The 19,813-nt window shown below is 40.1% G+C and overlaps 1 protein-coding gene across 1 annotated transcript; it reads right to left on the bottom strand.

Moving 5' to 3' along the window:
- Positions 1–908: 908 nt before the first annotated feature.
- On the bottom strand, positions 909–17,907 carry LOC139210064 (plakophilin-1). The gene is made up of 15 exons (XM_070840025.1): positions 17,614–17,907; positions 14,780–14,898; positions 11,150–11,338; positions 10,816–11,009; positions 10,314–10,446; positions 9,555–9,762; positions 9,051–9,219; positions 8,127–8,244; positions 6,474–6,641; positions 6,191–6,367; positions 5,735–5,888; positions 5,419–5,605; positions 3,693–3,777; positions 2,884–2,998; positions 909–2,741 (listed from the first exon to the last, which is right to left on the bottom strand). The coding sequence occupies exons 1-14, from the start codon at positions 17,795–17,797 to the stop codon at positions 2,924–2,926; spliced, it is 2,160 nt and encodes a 719-aa protein (XP_070696126.1). The 5' UTR covers positions 17,798–17,907; the 3' UTR covers positions 909–2,741; positions 2,884–2,923.
- Between the last annotated feature and the right edge of the window lie 1,906 nt (positions 17,908–19,813).

Consider the following 19,813-nt stretch of genomic DNA (forward strand, 5'->3'; position numbering starts at 1 on the left):
CCTTTAACAGTGACCATTACATCCTTAATAAAAAAAGAACATTAAAAATCGGAAAATTACTTTTTAGATGTTTGCAGAAGATAGAACACTGAAAAGTAGAGCACTGAAGATTTCTTTCTGCTTGGAATGTGGTTTATAATTGGTCGAAATACCACAGAGGGAGTGCTAAGTGAGAGAACAAACTGCTGTACTTTTTTCATTGCTTTTCATTACATGTCAAGACAGCAGCAGGGGCCAAAGTTAAACAGAACAGAGACAAGAACAGACAGTGGTATGGTGGAGTTGTGTTAATGATCAACAGACAGGGTCGAATGAAAGATCACACAGAAAGAATGTCAGTTTATCACTGGGTCGACTGAAGCATGAAAAAATAAACCAAGGAAATGGTGATACATTATGAGTCATTCTGCCATTGCAGCACAGCCTGCTGGTCCTGTGAACTTTAGTGAAAAGAATTTGGGGTAAAAAGGGTTTAAAGATATCCAATGCTAAGTCATGCAGAGCACAGTAAATCATTTCCAGTATATAGTGAACGTAAGAGACCACCAAACCTGCTTCAGTCAGACCCTCACACCCAAATTAGAAAATGGAGCTGAAAGTCTTCTCATTTTGTTTTAGTAGTAGTTCTCTGACTAAGTAGTCTTAGTCAGAGAATGACATGCACACACACACACACACACACACACACACACACACAAACACACACACACAACACAAAAACCCTGCTGGAATATAAACTTGGAGCTTAATTAGTTCAAGATTTGAACAAGAAATGATGCACAGAGAATCCTAAATCTTCAATCATGGCTTGTTGTGCAAACATCAAAATGCACGTAGTATGCACCTTTTGTTAGCACATCAAATTACTTTAAAGTTGGTTGTTGAAGAAAAGAACAGCACTTACAACGTTGTCTTCATATCTGTTATTTATTCTATATACAGACACACATAAAAATACCTTCTAACCAACACGGACACAAATCTTCCCAGAGGCAAACCTCAAGCATGACTGCACGTCTCAAGCATGTCTACTGCAATGTATTGTTCGTGGCTGTGGGGAATCCCAACAGATGCCAACCATCCTATCTGTCCGTGAGAATACTTTAGTGATTTGTAATGCTGCGCCATTGAAAGGCATTTCAGTTTTACAGCCAGCTTTCAGTAAACATGGCTGTAGTTTGGTTATGAGAGCAGACAATCTGAAATGAGCCCTTAAACTTTATTGGTTAAGTAGCAAAAATACATGAGTAAAATGAGACATTAAAAATTATCATACAGATCATACTTTGATAGATGTAGGTTCAAGGGCATGGCAGCTAACACTGACTGCAACTAGCTCTGTCAATTATTGACATATTTCAAGGTGGACCACAGTTTTTTCGCAGGATGACTGATTTTTTATATTGCTCTGTTCAAAGTAATAAAAATGAACCGACAGCAGCTGTTGTGTACGATATTCTAATCCTCTGTATCCAATTTCTCAGTTTATGCAAGAAAACAAACAATAATGAAAAAACAAACAAAAAAACCTAAATATAACACAAAACTGGTAAATTTCATAGGGCATGTTTACGGCAAAGCAACAGGAAAAATTGGAAGCTCTTGGTGCTGCATTTTAAAACAATAGTTTGACATTTTGGGAGATATGCTTGGTCACTTTCTCTCACTTCGCTTTTAATTTAGCACAAAGACTGACGGACAAACAGCTAGCCTGGCTCTGTCCAAAGGTAAGATATTCCCACTACTTAACATGTTTCATCTTATTTTTATAATGAAAGTGTAAAAATGACTAATTGTAGTTTTACAGATCCCATAAGCAAGATATCACCTTGTAATGAATTGTAATGTAATGAGCACAATTAGTCACTTTAACATTGTCATTATAAAAGATAAGATGTAAGACGTTAAGTAGTGGAAATGTGTTGCTTTTGGACAGAGCCAGGCTAGTGGTTTCTGCCTGTTTACAGTCTTCTTATTAAGCTAAACTAACTAGCCGCTGGCAAGTTATTCTCAGCAAGAAAGCAAACAAGCGTTTTTCCCAAAATGTTGAACTACTCCTTTAATTATTTAGGCACTCTTGTTGATTTTTTTTTCTTATAAAACAAAATCACACAATGAAACACATAAACAGATATCGGAGCAAAGAAACAAAAAATAATTTCAATAAATTGCATCAAACATTAGAAATGTTGCATTTCATTGCTTTCATGTGAAAATCTTGAAAATCCAAGTGTTTTTTTCTTAAACTGAGTTTGCTCAGTCATTTATAAAAAATCCTATATATGCTATAAGAACATTCAACATAATCTATTAACTTCAAGAAAGCAAACAAAACAAGGAAAAAAGCATATGCATGCGTGTGTGTATATATATATATATATATATATATATATATATATATATATATATATTGCTGTTAATATCATGCTTTATACTTGAAGATCATAGTTTTTCTTGTTACTTTCGTTTTTGGCTGCTCAGTCTTCAGGGCCACAATAGATATTTTATCTTTGAGCCACTGTAGACAGACATATTTAACAACATATCAAAATTAAATACATAAAACACTGCGGAATTATCCATGAAATTAAAAGCTCTCTTTTCTCTAAAATATGTACAACATATGACAAACTCTTAATTGACAGGTTTTGTCAACAAGGTCATCGTGTGAAGAATGTCATTTTTACACTCCTCTTTTCAAGGGTGTGGCCACAGCAGTGTCTGAACATGCTGGTTTCCATCTGCAAGCACACATACGAGCATGTGTCAGAAAAGGCAGAGAAAAAGTTTTAATCCTTACGATAGTAATTCTGCTCATTATGGCCCCAGTGAGCCTTCAAATCTGAATACATGCAGATACAAGCCTTCAGAAGCAAATCATACCTCTAAGGCTCCGTGGTGCCATTCTACTTGTCCAACACACTCACTCGATAACTTGCATCGACTTGTGCGCTGCTGTGGTGTTTTCATTGATAAAAAGGGATTTGCTAATCCCCAGCTGTGGATCAAAAAGACACAGACACACACACAGTTAAGCCTTTGCTTTAATTATGAGAGGAAATGTACTATGTCAGCAGCTTTATAAGAGCTTCAAGCAAAGCATGGCAGTGTTTTCCTTCTCTTGCCAGCTAAATGAGAAATGGACTGTACTTGTATGGAGCCTGACCACTAAAAGTTCTTTAACACTACATTCACATTAACACACACTGTTCACAGATTGATGCAAGATACCCACCTGCACATCACGGGGGAAACTAATCATTCACACACAGTCACACGCCGAAGCACAACCGCAATTTGGGGTTCAGTATCTTGAACCGTATGGGGAGCATTGCTACTGTTCATATCACAAGCACACAGTCATCAATCCTATCCACTTCTGACTCTTACTTGCCTCCATTTTACATGTATAACTTCTCCCATAATATACAGTGAGCTCTGAAAACCAGTCTTCCAGGATTCCACTGTGACTGTTTCTGTTTTTACTGAACTCTTGGGTGGGGCAGGAGGGAAGGGAAAGTGAGTGTGTGAGCCGGGGGAGTAATAATAAACCCATTTAAGCAGGGCCCTCCCACTGTGTGTGCTAAGCTTTGACCTGATACACAGAACCAGTAGGTTTGTCTTGTGTTTGCCTTTGAGAAGTTAATGCACAGTCAGTCGCACATTATGCATTTCACTTCATTCTAATTTACCTTTTTTACAACACTTTGCAAATTCTTCTCATTCCACAGACTGTAGAGCAGCAGGGAAGCTGCTTTGCTGCCTTTGGGGAAAGATCTAGGACAGAAGGGCAGAGATCATTGAGGACGAGCGTGGGTGAGCAGGAAAAAAAGTTAAACAAAAAACAAACCACACACAAAAGAGAAAAGAGTTGAAGACAAGAGTTGACAGAGAGGTAGTTTTGTATTAAACTAACCTTTTGACAATAAGCTACAATAGCAACTGGTGGTGATGGTAGATTCAAATGTTCCTACATTTAAATCAACCATAAAGATGAACCGTAAGCTAAAAAAATATTTGATGTCACACATATTTTTTGTGCGTGATTGTATGTTGGAGGGATGCGTCACCCAAATGATAAAATAAAGACACATTTTCTCATTGCCCCCAGATAGTGGATAGAACTGTAAAATGTAAAATGTTACAATACGGTGGAGGTGGATGTAATTTTGTTTCTTGTGCTGACAGCATTGAAAAAAATGACGTTGCCAGATAAAACTTCCCTATCACTTTGGATAATCCACAGAACGTGCTGTCCTCCGGAGTATTAGGAAAATTGTATCTGGAATGAGTTATTGCTGTGGTTTTTTTTTTTGTGCTGTGTGCTCCACAAACAAAATTCCATTTCTTGCCATTGTATTAGGGTGGAGGCAGATATCTCAGACAGATCTTAAAACGTAAAATGATCTACATGGCTAGATACCACTAGACACAAGTGAAAACTTTTTTTTTGGAATTTGAGTGAAAACTAATATCAACTATACAACTTAACTTCTGAGGACACACATAAACACACACACACGAGCGCAAGCCCACACACACACAAGCGCACACGCGCACGCACACGCACACACACGTGCATAAATGCACATTAGTTACAATTAGTACTATGCTGAGCCGTCAGTGTCCTCAGATCCTGTAAACAGGGACAGACAGACACAGAGGGCAGGGGAAGGGGAAGCCTCAAATCCTACTCACTGATAGAGAATAAGATGAAGTGCAACCTCTCAAGCCCTTGCTTACTGCGTGAGTCCAATCCCAAAAATAAAGACACCAGTAGAACCACAAAAGTCTGCAAAACCCATTGATATAGATTTTATGTGTGTTGTGTTGAGAATCTTAAAACAACAGCAAGTTCGAGATGTAAGGAAAGAAGGAAAAAGGAGAATTTTTATATAGTCAGTTTAAATGGCAGTCTATGGACAGCTTGGTACTTGGTACAACCTGGTACTCCCTTCACTTGCAATCTCACTGTGCCAAAAGTGTGAGTGTGTTGGATTCCCTAAGTACTGTATATGTGAGGAACAAAGACAAGTGTTCCTACATTTTGATGAAAAAAACAATGTATGTAGAGTGAATATTGTGTGGGACAGATTCCCTATGGTCCATCTGACTCACCACATACACACTGATGGTAAAAATCTTGTGAATTCTTTGCGATTTGCGCAAAACAGTTGGTCTGATCTCTGACAAATGTTGCCGCACACCATTCCCGACCAAGCTGCACAATTTTATGTTTTTTTTTGCATATGTGCTGGTAGCAATATGGAAGGAGTAGTGCAGCAAAAAAAACAGGCGGAAGAAAAAGAAAAAGAAGCATGAGAAAGTTAGTGTGCCTGTGCTTTGCACAGCTGGCGCACAAACAAACGCATTTAAGACCTGAATCGTCCACACAGAGATGAATAATTAAAAACTCACCCATTCTCGCTGAGGTCAGCAACAGATGACACCAGGTCATTATTAAGGACCTTCTTGCTGACTTCAGTGTCCGCCGACAGCAGACTCCGTACTGTGTTGCAAGCTGTTGCTATACTTTCGTCTGAGTTTCCCATCTCTCGGGGGCCAGAGGAGAGGAGGCTGGTGAGCTCAGGCAGAACCTGCTTTGCTACAGAGAAGACATACAAGGAAACATACTGTTTATCAGTTTTATGTGGACTAACTCTGCATCTATGTACCTGCAACGCTGCTGCCTGCAAAACAAACATCCAATATTGACATTTCATGCTTTCCTTACCCATAAGGGTCTGCAAACTGCTGGTCCGAGCCATGTTACCCAGCAAGGACATGGCAGTCTTCTGCAGGTTCCGGTTAGGAGACTTTAAAAGAGTCGGCATGTGCAGCAGAACCCCAAGCTTTTGAACCAGAATCTGACTCATGACACTGGAAGCCTGAGAGAGAAGCAATCACAATAAAGAAGGAGTAAAATACTGTAGCAGCGCATTGTGATACCAAATCCTCATTTGACATTTGCAAGCCTTTCACTTTCCCTTGTTTTAACTTCCATCTTTGTCTTATAACCTCTGAATCCCTTGAGACAAAACTCCACCCTGTCTCACAAAACCAGCCAGTTCTTCTTGTGAACTGTGCTGTTGAGTCTCGCTAGCTGTTTTCCTTTCTTAATTCAATCTAAGATAATCCATTAATACCACACACAGATGGTGTGCCTAATAATGATCTTCTTTGTACTCACCAGTCCCTTGCTAGCAGTGAGGTTCTGCAGAGCACCACAACAGGCTTCCAGGGTGGCATCTTTCTGAGACGAGCCCAGTAGAGACAGGTAGGTCTGCATAGCTTTGGGATGGCACAGCCAATTCACACCTGATGGGTTACTGTCGTCTGGCAGTCCCCGAACCGCGTCAAATGCAAGCTGAGGAGAAAGGGCAAGTTAGAGATGAGAAGGGGAGGGGGCTTGGATTAAGGGCCCGTCATGATTTAGTCAGCAAACGGGTGGAGGTGTGTGGGTTAATGCCTACCTCCTTTTGAGCCTTGCTGCTCTTGGGGCTGAAGCATCCGATCGCAGAGCTTTTCTTACCCCCAGGTTGGCCATTGGTCTTAGGGAGAAACCTCCTGAAGCACTCGGGGGACTCTGCCTCCAGTTGGTAGGTTAAGTTATGGAGGATGCATGCACAGTTCTCCACTGACTGGAAGAGATGATATGTCAGCTACACTGTTAATCTTCAAATCAACATTTTCACAAATAGTACAATACAGGACCTAATGTGTGGTTTTTGTCCATTCTGACTACTGGTCATAATTCCCAAGCAGAATTCCCTTGTGTTTGTCGGTGTGTTTGCAGAGAAATTGTAAAATAGCAAAGCAAATATGAATTGGTAATATCATTCTTCTCTTCTTTTTGATAAAGTAGGATGCCATTTGTGGGTAACTGTCTTGTATCTGGATCTCTGGGTTAAAAAAAATTCAAACTTCGAATTCCAAATCTCTACAATGGAAGCAGTGAGAAAAATATAAGAATAAGACCCAGGTTGACAAACACTGGAATTTCTCTTTAAATTAATTAATTCAGCCCAACAAAGGCAACTTATTTAATTTTCTTTCTTTCTTTTTAATTTTTAATTTGTGGTTCCTGATAATATCAAGCAAATGTCAATTGAGGTCTTAAGACAGTGTCAGGTAGCATGTTCATTTAACAGAGGATGGATGAATTCTACTAGAAACACAATCAAAACACTGCCAAGCCGACCAAAAAAATTAGATAAAGTAAATTCTGTAACAGTAAAATGATACCAAATACTCAAAAAGTCCATGAAACACAGTGAAATGATGAAAACAGTGAGATAAATCTAAGTACAAACAGTACATATTACTAAAACCATGATAGCATCAACATGCATAAAGCGCAGCAACTTTGACCGAGACCACAATGATTCCAGACACATTTTACTAAAAGACGATAACTGTAACCTCTATTCTCCTTCTGTCTCTCACACAGACACCATACTCCACTGCTTCATTATAAGAAGCCCATGTAAAGTCAGTACGAGCACAAACATGGAATTAAGCACAAATCCACACCCAGTACTTCCACAAATGAGCAGGTACACATACAAGCAAATACTAAATATATACACATGCAAACTCTGCCTGCAGTATTTACATGCTCGCATATGTATTAGGACATACTGGTGTTCATACTTCGATTCAAGGGGGAGTGTAAGTATTTAGTTTCCACTTTCAATGTTAAGCTCCATGTCTCTCTACTAGCATTGTAGTGACAGAAGTCAATTCTGTAATTAATGCTATTGGCTCTCTGTAGCCCTTCTTTTGTCCAAGCAACTGTCCAAATCCCAAAGATTGTTTTATATCATAAACTATAACTGAGAGAATCTTCATAGTTGTGAAGATGGAACAAATACATCAGAAAACGATGAACTGATTACCTGCTACATACAGTTTATCTTGGTAGGGTTTTTTTTTTTTCATCTTGCAGGCTTTTAATCCATTTGCAGCCATATTTACAAAATCAATATGAATTAGCTGTCAAATATTCTAAAATATTTAAAATACTGGCCGATCAGAGAGGAACAACATGGGCAAAGGTGCTGTGATAATTATTATTCTATTCGTCTTAATGTTGCATTCATGTTGACAGAGATGAGAAGCGTTACCTTGTCATCAGGGTTTTCCTCTGCCACACAGGACTGGACGTAACTCATGATGGAGTCGATGAGGCCACGACACTCTCTCATTGCCTGCCTCTCCTTCTTTTGGGCGCAGCTTAGATTCCTACACACATTTCAATCATTCATTTAAATCCACATGGAGACGCTAACATGTCTAGAATATAATAACACACACAGAGGCACTCACATCTGCGCCTCAACCTGTAACTTGCACTATCACACCCTGTTAGCAAACTTGATGGTGGTGATTAGGCACGGGCTGCACAGAAGTTTTCCAAAGCTTGGTTTTGCAATGCCAGTCATTGGTTTTGCATGCAATGAGAATTTCTATTGAATAATCTCCTGAGTATGTAGCACGCAAACTGTTAGTTGGATAAAAAAAAATAATAAAAAGTCAGGCCACATTGCTGGACATTCTACTAACAGGCACCAATAGGTTTAATTCAACAGAATAATGTTTTGACTGCAACTAACAATTGTTTTCTTTATCAATTAATTTGTAAATAAATTTTTCATTGTTTCACCTATAAAATCTCAGGAAATATTAAAAAATGTCCTTCACATTTTCCCCAAATCCTAAATGATGAGTCTTGTTGTGTCCAACCAACAGTCTTAAACCTAAAGATACTCAGTTCACATTTATATAAAACAGAGAAAATACCTCACACTGGAGAAGTTGGAACCTGACAGTGTTCAGCATTTTAGCTTGTAAAATAACTTGCATCATTTAATAATTTCTTGGCTAATGACTGACGAATCAACTAATGATTGACATCACAAAGCCTTGACTAAGACGTTACAATGCCGCTCTATTTAATGAAACTTAACTGTGCAGGTTCTCCATCTCCAAAGCATGAAAACAAACCATGTAAAGGTACAGAAGCTCTGATGTTAATAAACTGTTCTCACCGCAGGCACCCTGTGGCACTGTAGAAGACATCAGGGTGTATGTTGTTGTTGGCGCTATTGTCTGACCAGCAGGTGAAAGGCACCACCACATTCTCAGTCAAGGCGGGAAGAGCTGTAGCTATAAGTTCTTCCTTCAACTCATCGGTGGAGGACAGGTTCCATAGCAGGCCTACATATCGCAAGAAAAGTATTCACATTAGTGCAAGTCATTTCATCCATGCATCATGTTGTTGCCCTCGGAGGTTGAATACGTTCTCTTGAGTTTTTTGTAAATAAGGATGCATACTTGTTTTCCATATGAACACTGGGAATAAATCTTCAACACAAAGTAAACCAACCTGTATTATTCAGGAATTTAAAAACAATGTTGTGAAGCACGTGTTCTTGCTCAGGCTATGTGATATTTTCCCCTAAGGTTAAGAACAGAGCATATGCTTTTTTAGTAAAAGCCCACTGGCACTCTTCCAACCTATCCTTTGAGGTCCTGTGACAAAAATGTCCTACCAGTGATTTGTTTCTGGGTTTCAGTTGAATCTGTCTCTTTCAGTTGCTGCAGGGCCTTAGCTATGCCGCCACAGTGCTGAACCTCCAGCTTGTTGTCCTGGTCCTTGAACACCAGGTTCCTCAGAGCCGCAGCAGCAGCCTGGCTCACCCCAGCGTTGGGGCTCCGCAGCAGGAGCACCAGACCAGGGATACCTCCAAGTTGGAAGACCTGTGACAAAGAAAGGTGGAGGTAGGTGTTGAAAATATGACACTTAAAAGGCATCACAATGGATTTACTAGACTACAAACTGCCAACAGCACAATCAGTCATGTGTGATGAATGCTGTCTCCTCCCTTTCCCATATTAAGGCAGGTTACACAAAGGTCTTCACAGAGTTCTCCACGACTAGAGGACAATCCTCACACAAATGTGACGTGAAAATACATGACACTGCAGAACGTGTGTGAATGTTCGGAGGGTGTGGAGGTGTCGAGTGTGAAGAGGTGCCAGTTCACCCCCTGGGCACTACAGTGATGCTGTTAAGCGAGGCGCCGAACCCCTAATTATATAGGATGCCATCCTATGAGGCAGCCCCCTCACTCTGACCTCTCTCCATACATTAATGCATGTGAATCTGTCCTGTTTGTGCATGTGTGCGTTTCAGGCCATTGAGCGTATAATGGTAGTACTGATTTATGCTAGAAGGATTAATAAAGTACGCTTTCTTCTTCTTCCACATGTTAAGAAGCAACAGCAAATTAGTGTGCAAGTGCTCGGACCTCCTGTTTGGCACGCTCCTCTTTGAAGGTGGTGTGCTGGATGACGGTGGCTCCACACTGCTGGTAATTCTCTTCAGGGTGAGACAGGAACTCTACAGCCTCCTTTAGGCTCAGGTCTGACATGGGCAACATACTGAATGGAAGAGAGGGCTGGAAATTAGATACTAGACACTTAGATACTAGTCTGATGCCACAAGTTCAGTAAACTAAATCTATTTCAATGTAGGAAATAGTTTTCAGTGCATCTAAAAGACAATGATCTTTTGCTCTTTTCTGCCATTATACCTGGGCAGTTGTCAACAAAATAAACTATTTGGAGAAATTGACCTTTGCCTTAAGACTGCAATATGATCAGTATGTAATATACCAGAGTAAAAATATACATTTACGATGTAACCCATTACATATGCCACCCATATCCTGTCCAAGTCTAATGTTGCCCGTGTCAACCCCTTCTTATTGTCTGAAAATGTCCATGAAAATGTCCCCCAGGTGAACTCACGTTGACTGCTGCTCTATCTTGGATGTTTTGATGGTGCCCATCTTGCCCTCGGTTGGAGCCTGGGTGGAAGAGGGCTGGATGATGCGCGTCTGGCTGTTGGTCATATGGGTGCTGTTGGTCATAGATAAGGTGCTCTGTCTGTTTGTTCGAGACTGAAAGGTGTGCTGGCTCTGGGTAGCCTGCCCTTGGGCTCTCTTAAAATAACAAAAACAACAACACAATGCTTATACAGAACGGTACAGTGGAGTGCAGTTATTTGAAGAATTGTTTCCCTAAATAACACTGTTTAGGTACTTTAATGATACTGCAATTTAACATGAAAACAAGAGTTCACCAGGGCTGCATTAGCAGGAGCAGGAGCGAATGGACCAGCCAAGGCAGGGTCACTGCGACTGGATTTCAGCCCATTGGGACTCTGGGGCCAGTTGGAAGAATTGATCTGCTGTTCCCAGGTGCCTGACGTGCTGACATTTCTTCCTCCCATGGTTTTACTTGATAGTGTGCGACTCCTCTGAGTAGTTATCTAAAAAGAAAGAACGAATGGCTCAGGAGGTTTACTTACATAAAGCACTGAATGTTGAAATTGTGTGCCTACGCACAGCATTTTGTTCAGATTAGACTGAAAAATACACGCATGATGGAAAAGTTCACACCGGCCATTAGTGGAAAACTGTTGTTTAACTGGCAGCAACAAAATTACAAAACCTTACAGGAACAGCATTATCTAGCTAAATCACTGCATCACCTCAGGGCTTCTCTGTAGCTGGTCTTGTGAAAAGTAGGTAACTAACTTTCCACAAGAACAGTTTTCAAAGAAATCCCCTGTAAACCAAGACAGAGGAATGTGACCCGACACAAAGCCTGCATGCCTCCTCTTTTCCTCCTTTTCCTCAGTTTATGTTGAATGCAACAGAATGCACCAAACTATCACACAAACCAAAGTAACATAATATCTGTCATTGGAGACTAACCCAAGCAGTTGAGTTGAGCTGTGAGTTTTTCACAGAGGATCTTTGTGTGTGCAAGTCAGACACAGCAGCCGTTAATCCTGTCTCCACAATCCTGTTGTCACAAAACAGCCTAATCTCACGTAATTATGCACTGTTTATGTATCAATTAATTCAGGCTTTGCTTTATTGACTTTCCTGTCTGTGTGCTTGTCTTTGTGTGAGAGCGTGTGTGTACAAAGCACACTATTCAAGCTCAACAAAGTTACCAAGAAACAAACTTGTCATGGCCTGAGCAAAATGAGAGAGCGTGTCTTGCTAATGCTTTAGTCACTGTCGCAATAAAAGCTTAGTCTCCTATTGGCTGATTTGAAAAATCAAATGTGGCAGAGAAGAACATTCCCTTCTTGTAACACAAAAATCATTAAAGGTCAAAAAAGAAAGAGATATTGGTTAGAAGGGAATCAGATGATACACTGACATAAACACACACTATAGGTTCTGCGTAACGACTTTTTTTGCTGTTTCAAACCGGACTGGTTGCTCAGTTACCAGCCACACGTCAGCCGTGTAAAGCAGGATAGAGGAGAGTTCTGCCAACAGCACCTATGATAGGAGCTGACAGTGTGTTTACTCTCAAGGGCCTGAGTGTTCCCTTCATTTGGGTACAGCCTGACTGAGCCTTGCTTACACCAGGACAGGAGAGACACATGCAAATTCATCCTCAATAGGAAGGAGACACACTGACCGCATATTGCACCCATAATTATGCTTAAAAAAAGCATCATCCAGGCACCAGCTGTGGAACTTTTTTATCTAGATAAAGAAATGAGAATTAATGTACGATCAGGTATTAAGGAACGTCAGCAATCCAAAATGGCAACACTGCAAAATATGACTGGATAGCTTGAAGTCTGGTTTGTGTTTTTTTCCAAGTGGTGTGGCTCTGCTGCTTTGTCAGATAAACTATCAGCCATATTCTGCCTGGAGAACTGAAGCAAGCAGAGACAATGACAGCTGACAGATATTTGCCAAACATGACTGTAGCCATGTAAACATGACATTACTGTAATATGCCTGGCTGTATTACACCATTGTGCATATTAATGAGCAGAACTGTTTTGTGGTGTTTGCAGGTTTTTTGCATTCCCATCTGGTTGTTTTATCTAGTTCTCTCAATTGGATTGCCACTAAGTTTACATTCACATCCAAAGAGTCTGATTGTTCAGAGCATCAACACAACAAAACCAAAAGCCAGGAAATATGAGACATTTTCAAACTGTGGATGCAAATCATATTTCTTTGACTTTAACATTGTAACTCTCTGTCAGTACTTAATGTGTTAATAGTTTAGGGTTGCTGTTGTTGCTAAATATGTTAAAATGCATTTCTTTTTGTGTTCTGATTCAATGCAGTAGTGCAAATACATGCTTTAATATATGACATATGTATTATTAGAAGTAAAACACGATTTGTGGTTACAAATTCTGCCTAGCATCTTTCATCTGGCAACTTCAATATTAATTTTGCTTGTGGAATCAAGATAAGGTTACAGTTAACTCAACCACAGACTCTGCGTGTCAGAAACAATAACAGTGTGACACCGATGTGTTTCATGACGTGATGATTCTGAACATTCAGCGCCAAGAGCACATCAACACACTCCCTAAACATGCCACAACGCTTTGTCAGTAGGTCAGGTCAGGTCGCCCCGGAGGAAATACGTATTCACACACACACAAACGCGCACAAGCACACACTAAAAACCACACTGATGAAGTCAACATTACTCCTGTGTTGAATTTGGATTAGTTCAGTATTGCAAATGAGTTGAACTCACTCAGACTCTTAGTGAGCGAAATCAAGAAATACATTCAAAAACCGTATCTGTTCATTTCCAAAATCAGGGAATCAAACACGTCCGGTTTCTATATTCTAAAGAATGTTCTTTTCACTACTGATTGTACTAAATAGAAACTTAAAATAGAATTTAATTGAAAGGTGTGGATGGACAAATATAAGCAGAACACCAAACCAGTCGATGTGGCCACAGAAATGAAAAGCTGATTGCCTAACCAGCAAATCCACGTAGCTACACCACGTGTGCCAGAAAAGGTATGACCCAATTTTTCATAATGTTCTCAGTCATCTGTGACTAAGAGCTCCCTCCCATTTGGCGTTAACCCAGACAACACAGACGGACCATAACTCTGACCTCACCAAAAAACCAAAACTGTACACAGTTTAGCTTCGAAATATCAACGGTGAGCTGGGGGAGAATATTGGCCAATCACTTTTTCGAAAGCAGGCCAAAAGTTAGAGTAGAAGATTGACACCACTACCGCAGGCAGGTATCTTAGCTTAGCTTAAAGGCTTGAAACAGGGAGAAAGAGCTGGCCTAGCTTTGTCTGAAGGTAAGAAAATCTGCCTACCAGCACCTCTGGGTTATTTCTTGGCTTCCTGAGGTTGCTGTGCCTAGCCATGAAATATTCCACATAACTCCTCATCATACAAAAACCAAAGTGTAAAACTGGCAAGTTGTGGCCAGTTTTACACTTTGGTTTTTGTATGACCAAACCAAGTTCATTAGTGAGCTTCAGTGGTGCTGGTAAGTGGGTTTTCCCTATACAAAGCAACAACTAACTATTCCATGAAATTGTTTTTTTCTTCTATGCAATTAACATTACATATTATTTTTTATTGTTATCAAGGTTAAATTATCTTCATGTGGTAATGCAGTTCTCAGTTTCATTTAAGAAGACTAATCTGCATGACCACGCAACTGTATCTTATTTTATGGACAAAACCGATTGCAAGTGTAACATATCCATGAGCCTATTCACTGCGATAGATTGCCGCAAGCACGTTTTATTTCATAATGTAAAATAACTGATTAAATTCAAACATTAAAAACCTGAAACAGATCAGCAGTACAGAGGTCTGTAAAAGGGAAAAGGTTTGTGCTCTGGTTATCTGCACAACAACACATGGGGCTTTAACAAGAGACAAACAGTTACCGCTTTGTTGTAGCCCGTTGACATGGTGGAGTTGGTGCGGCTGAAGGTGCCATTTGCTTTGGATGGAGAAAACTTGAACGCTCCAAACTCATATGTTGTCACAGCCTGGGCAGACAGGCCTGTTAGAGGAAACACAAGAGAGGTGGAATAAACAGACAGAAGAAGAATACAAGGTAGGCAGCCAAACGGAACAAAACAAGGGATGATGTTGGCTGGGCTAGCATGACAAATAACAAAGACATCTGAAACTCATCATAACAGATTGGCATTGTCATGGCGATGATGGCGTGGAAGATAAGATCTCCAACGTCAATTCAAACGAACCAGAAGGCAACATGATGGTCTTTGCGTGGGCTGCAGGTTTCCTTCTCACTCATGATCGGCCAGTTTAACAATGCATTTACTCACAAGTCATCAAGTACTCAAGTAAAGTATTTGTTTATGTTGGACAAAGATGTCCTCCCAAATGTTTATAAAAGCAGTTAATCAACTGATATTCAACTTTCATTGAAAAGGGGATTTGAAAAGACTTTACAAATGAATACAGTAATGCTCCGTTTAAATGAATTAAACTTAAAAAGGATACACAAAACAACTTATTAAGCAATTTTAGATTGATTTCAAATATTCAATACCCAAATCAAAAGATGTGGAAATAAAGTACAGTACTTTTTTTTTTAAAGAGGGAAATAAAAAGCTGTATCCACATAAGGTATTTAAAAGGGAAATTAAAAGTGGATTTTTTAAATTTCTCATTCTGTTCTATTGGGTTCTCCATTTTAGATTAATTTACACTTTTCATTTGGTGGCCTTGTTTTGGCCAGAGATTTGTAGCCGTTATCTGCTGAGGATTTTTATTCATTTCATGTATAATCTGAAATGGTTAATAATTAGAGCTCTGTTCACTTGTAAAGTATTTTATCAACCATTCTTCATCATCAGGTTATGAATGGCTGATGATTGCTTTGCTCTATAAGACAGACATGACATAATGTTTACTTTGGACATTAGCTCCAGCCTTCACTTGTACAGTCAGCATGTTTTAGCACCTTTGCCGGTCTGTTTTGTTGGATGAATCACAGGAACGTGAGGCTCACTGCCACACTGTGCCAAAAAGTAAAGCTGCGTCTTAACTATTACAGGATTATGGTTGTCAAAACAATGGCTGCTAACGAACATGTAATATGGTCTGTCTATGTAGAGAAGGAAGAATTCTACCAATGTGACCAAAGGACAGTCTCACCTTGGAAAAGGGTCTTAAACGGTCAGTTCACCAAGTAAACAAAAACAAAACAAAAAATTATTTTCTCTGTTTGCTGTCTCCATACACTATCTAGCTAAGCAGTTTACTCTTTTTTCACACAATTTTTTATGTGCTGAGGTGTCATGATATCTTCCTCTAAAACTACAAAAATAAACTCAACAGTGATACATCTTTCCACAAACAATGAACCAGTCACTCCGATAAAATTCACAGATCTTGCTGCAGGCGGTTTTAATAGTTGATTTCTACGGTAGATTCAGACGGACAAGCTCTTCTGTTCTTGTAGGCCTACTTGCTGGTTGAGCGTAACATTTTATCCTCTACTTTTGACGTTTCGTGCACCACGAACAAAAATTCTCCTCCTTTATTTTGGGGCAGCTGCAGAAGTGTCAGGGGCTGAAATCTCAGAACCTCAGCACATAAATCCAAATCCATCTGCATGGCTTGACAGCACTTAAAATGATTGAGAACATGTGGCCTTTTGGTAGTTTAGTTGAGCTGAAAAAGTAAGTACAACAGCTTCTTGTGAACAAACAGGAAACTTTAATAACTCTGTTTGTTACTCCTCGACACTGATAAACGTATTTCATTTACATTTTGGCAGCAATATTAAAGTCAAGCTGTCAGATAGCCTCAGGGATGCATGCAACTGTCTTGCAACCTTGTGGTAGCATTTCCTACCAGACAGACTTACCTGACAGATCTCCAGGTCAGATTTTAGAAGCTAAGTATTTAAAGGACAGAGTTCATTTTGAAGCTCTTCATCGTGTTGACCAGACATGATAAAGAATTTATACTTTGTTTCTTTTAATTAATGTTTCCTGGTTTGGTTGTATGTCTCTCATATGGGCTGTAAAGGCCAATTTTAACCAGGCCAGAGGTGTCCTTGTCATTCCCGCCACAAATTTCACAATCACCTGTAGCTTTAAAGTGTCAGTGAAACAGCACACAGACAAATAATCTGCTTTAGAGATTACTACCAAGTTCTGCTGATACATTCCTCAGTTTCCTTCCAACAGCCAAGGACATTTCACAAGATAAACACATTTTGTTACTCAGTTTTGGTGGATCTCAACGCCAGTGCCAAACACCAAAGCTGTTTTGACAGACTAAGATGTAATTTTCGAAATTCCTGGCTGGAGAAGAAATAGCTGTGGTGCACTCAGGATGTACCAATCGCCTTCTTGTTCAACAGCAGCCAAGAGTCACATTTCACTTCGGTGACATGGCCCATTTAATGCTGGAGGAGGGGGGGGTTTATATCTTAGAAATGTTTGCTCCCACTTGTATCCATTAGAGACATCATCTGGTTTCACCACGTTGGTAAACACATCGCAGGAAAACAGTACGTTCACCCTGGATATGACCGACTTCTGGGAAAGTTTTCTGACGCGCGCACGCACGCACACACACACACACACACACACACAAGCTCTAAAGTTACCAAACAAGCGTGACAGCAATATGTTAGGATGCCTGAAACTGCGCGTAAAGCGTCACCACATGGGCTGTTTGGTTCATGCGCTATTTTTGTTTAAATCGAAAGGTTAAGCAAAGCCATTTCCCATACTTGTTGGTGAGGGGGAAGATGAGCCGTTCCTCCCTTGTCTGGACTTGCTCCGTTTGATGGTGTACACTTGGTCCAGCACGCGCTGCTGGCCCGAGCGCAGCTTGTTGTCGGAGGGCACCGCGAGCGACGTGTCCTCCGCGCTCCCGGTGGTCATCGCTGATCGCAGCGGGTCCGGAGCCATCATCTTCCAAGCTCGGCGCCCTTCCCCTGAACGAATCGGCTGGACGAAGTTCCCCAAGAGAAAGAGGTGCCGCTCGACTCGGCGCAACGAACGCAGCGGACGTGCACAGCTCACTAGAGTACCAGAGTGCGCGGATCAGGTTGTTCCCACAGCGGGGCCGGTGAGCTCCACCCTCAGGACCGCGCCCCTTGAGGTGGGACCAGAGAGGGTTCACATGCAGGTGCGGAATTAAGGGAGGGGCCCAGTTAGACAGGCATGCAGCTTACTGCTTAGTGTGCAAGATCTGTGCAGCAAGAGAGAACACCACTACTACTAAGACTTTTCTCACAGATGGAAATATCCCAAGTAAAGACTAAACTGTTTTCCCTGCAGCAAATGTCTTCTTCCCCCTGTTCCATCCTATCTGCCATGACAGGTGACACCATAAAGGCAACACGATAAAGATAACGTGCGATATAATGAAACAGCACAAGCTGAAAGACTATTACACACTTTTTTGAAAAATCATAATAAATGATGGAATGTATCTTAATGCATTTAGGCCACTCAAGTCGCTTACTGTGCATAAGGAGGCCAATAAATGTGAAGTACTGAAGTACTCTAAGTGTCCATTTTATTCTTCTTTACACTTCATTTCAAAGAGAAATATTGTACTTGATGACAGATTGATATCCCATACAGGCTTTGTAGAAAAATTATGGGTCATAAGGGACAAATGACCAATTACCAAGTTGTAGTAAATAAAAGTGGTTGGAATATTCTCCTTTTACAGAAGCTAATCTGCATGACACATGCTTATACTTTTAATAGGCCCACTGAAGTAATAGTAAAAGTTCTTGTTGATAATAATCAGACTTTACTCATGTAAACTTTTCATTGTAAGACTTTTTGGTAGCTTGTTGCTTCAACTCAGTGGTAGCTAAAGAGTAATGTTCAGGTGTTTTGACATTTGAAATTCAGTATATAGATTACAAAGTATATGATGATGATGATGATGATGATGATGTTTGAATGTGAAATGCATTTCTTCCCATCATGGACACGACCTCACATTCATGCAGCTTTTCTTGTTTATTCAGGAAAAGATGCCACTAATAACAATGCCCGACCCATCCAGTCGTCCCAGTAAGCCATGACAGTGTGGCAATAGAGTTACCATTCATTTTTAGTATTTACACATGTGGTTTCCTACTGTTGTCAAACATGTCAAAGTTTCTGCCTATTGCAAGAAACACTGCACATTACCTCTGTCCAAATAAAAAGGGATGGCAACAGTATTAATTCTTTGATGTTTTGGTTAAACTGTCTAAAATGTGTGTTTTTTTTACCCCCCAAGATTTAAACAGTATTCACTGCACATTGAAATTAATTTGTCACCTTAAAATGAAGGGAAACTTAAGTTATTTAGATAGATGACGTTATAACTAATTGCCATACTTTACCATACTATGCAGTGCATTGTGGATTCAACATCGGACAACCCAGTACTCTCAAAGTGCCGTGATGTTCATGGGACTATTTTCCATTTTATGATGGTTCATCATTATTTACTGTTTCATGAAGACATTTTTTTTTAACTTTGACCGACGATAAAAACACATTTTTATGGTTTTGTTTATTAATCATCAGAACTTTATTTTCATTTCTTTGAAGGCATCTTCTTTTTTGTTGGAAAAAAACAGAATAATTTAATTCTCAAAACTTTGACTTTACAAAATAAAAGATAAACCAAAACCACAGAAAAGCTGCTGAACCAGATCATCTCGATTTTATCTTCAAATCACTTGTAGTCTAAATTCTCAACATCCTCTGGGTTTAGGCTGGACTAGTTTTTACAATCCAATTAGCATCCAGGAAAACGGTCGGACGGGTCAGGGCATGAGCAAGCGAAAGTCGACTTGAGGAGCGAACAAAGACATGGGGAAGAGTCAGCAATCAGAGAAGCACAGGGATGGACGAGCTGAAGGAGAACAGAGACGGGGAGAAAAGGAGATGATATGTATGCTCTCTGCATAACCG

This window comes from Pempheris klunzingeri, chromosome 11 (genome assembly GCF_042242105.1).
Source record: "Pempheris klunzingeri isolate RE-2024b chromosome 11, fPemKlu1.hap1, whole genome shotgun sequence".
NCBI classification, from domain to species: Eukaryota; Metazoa; Chordata; class Actinopteri; order Acropomatiformes; family Pempheridae; genus Pempheris; species Pempheris klunzingeri.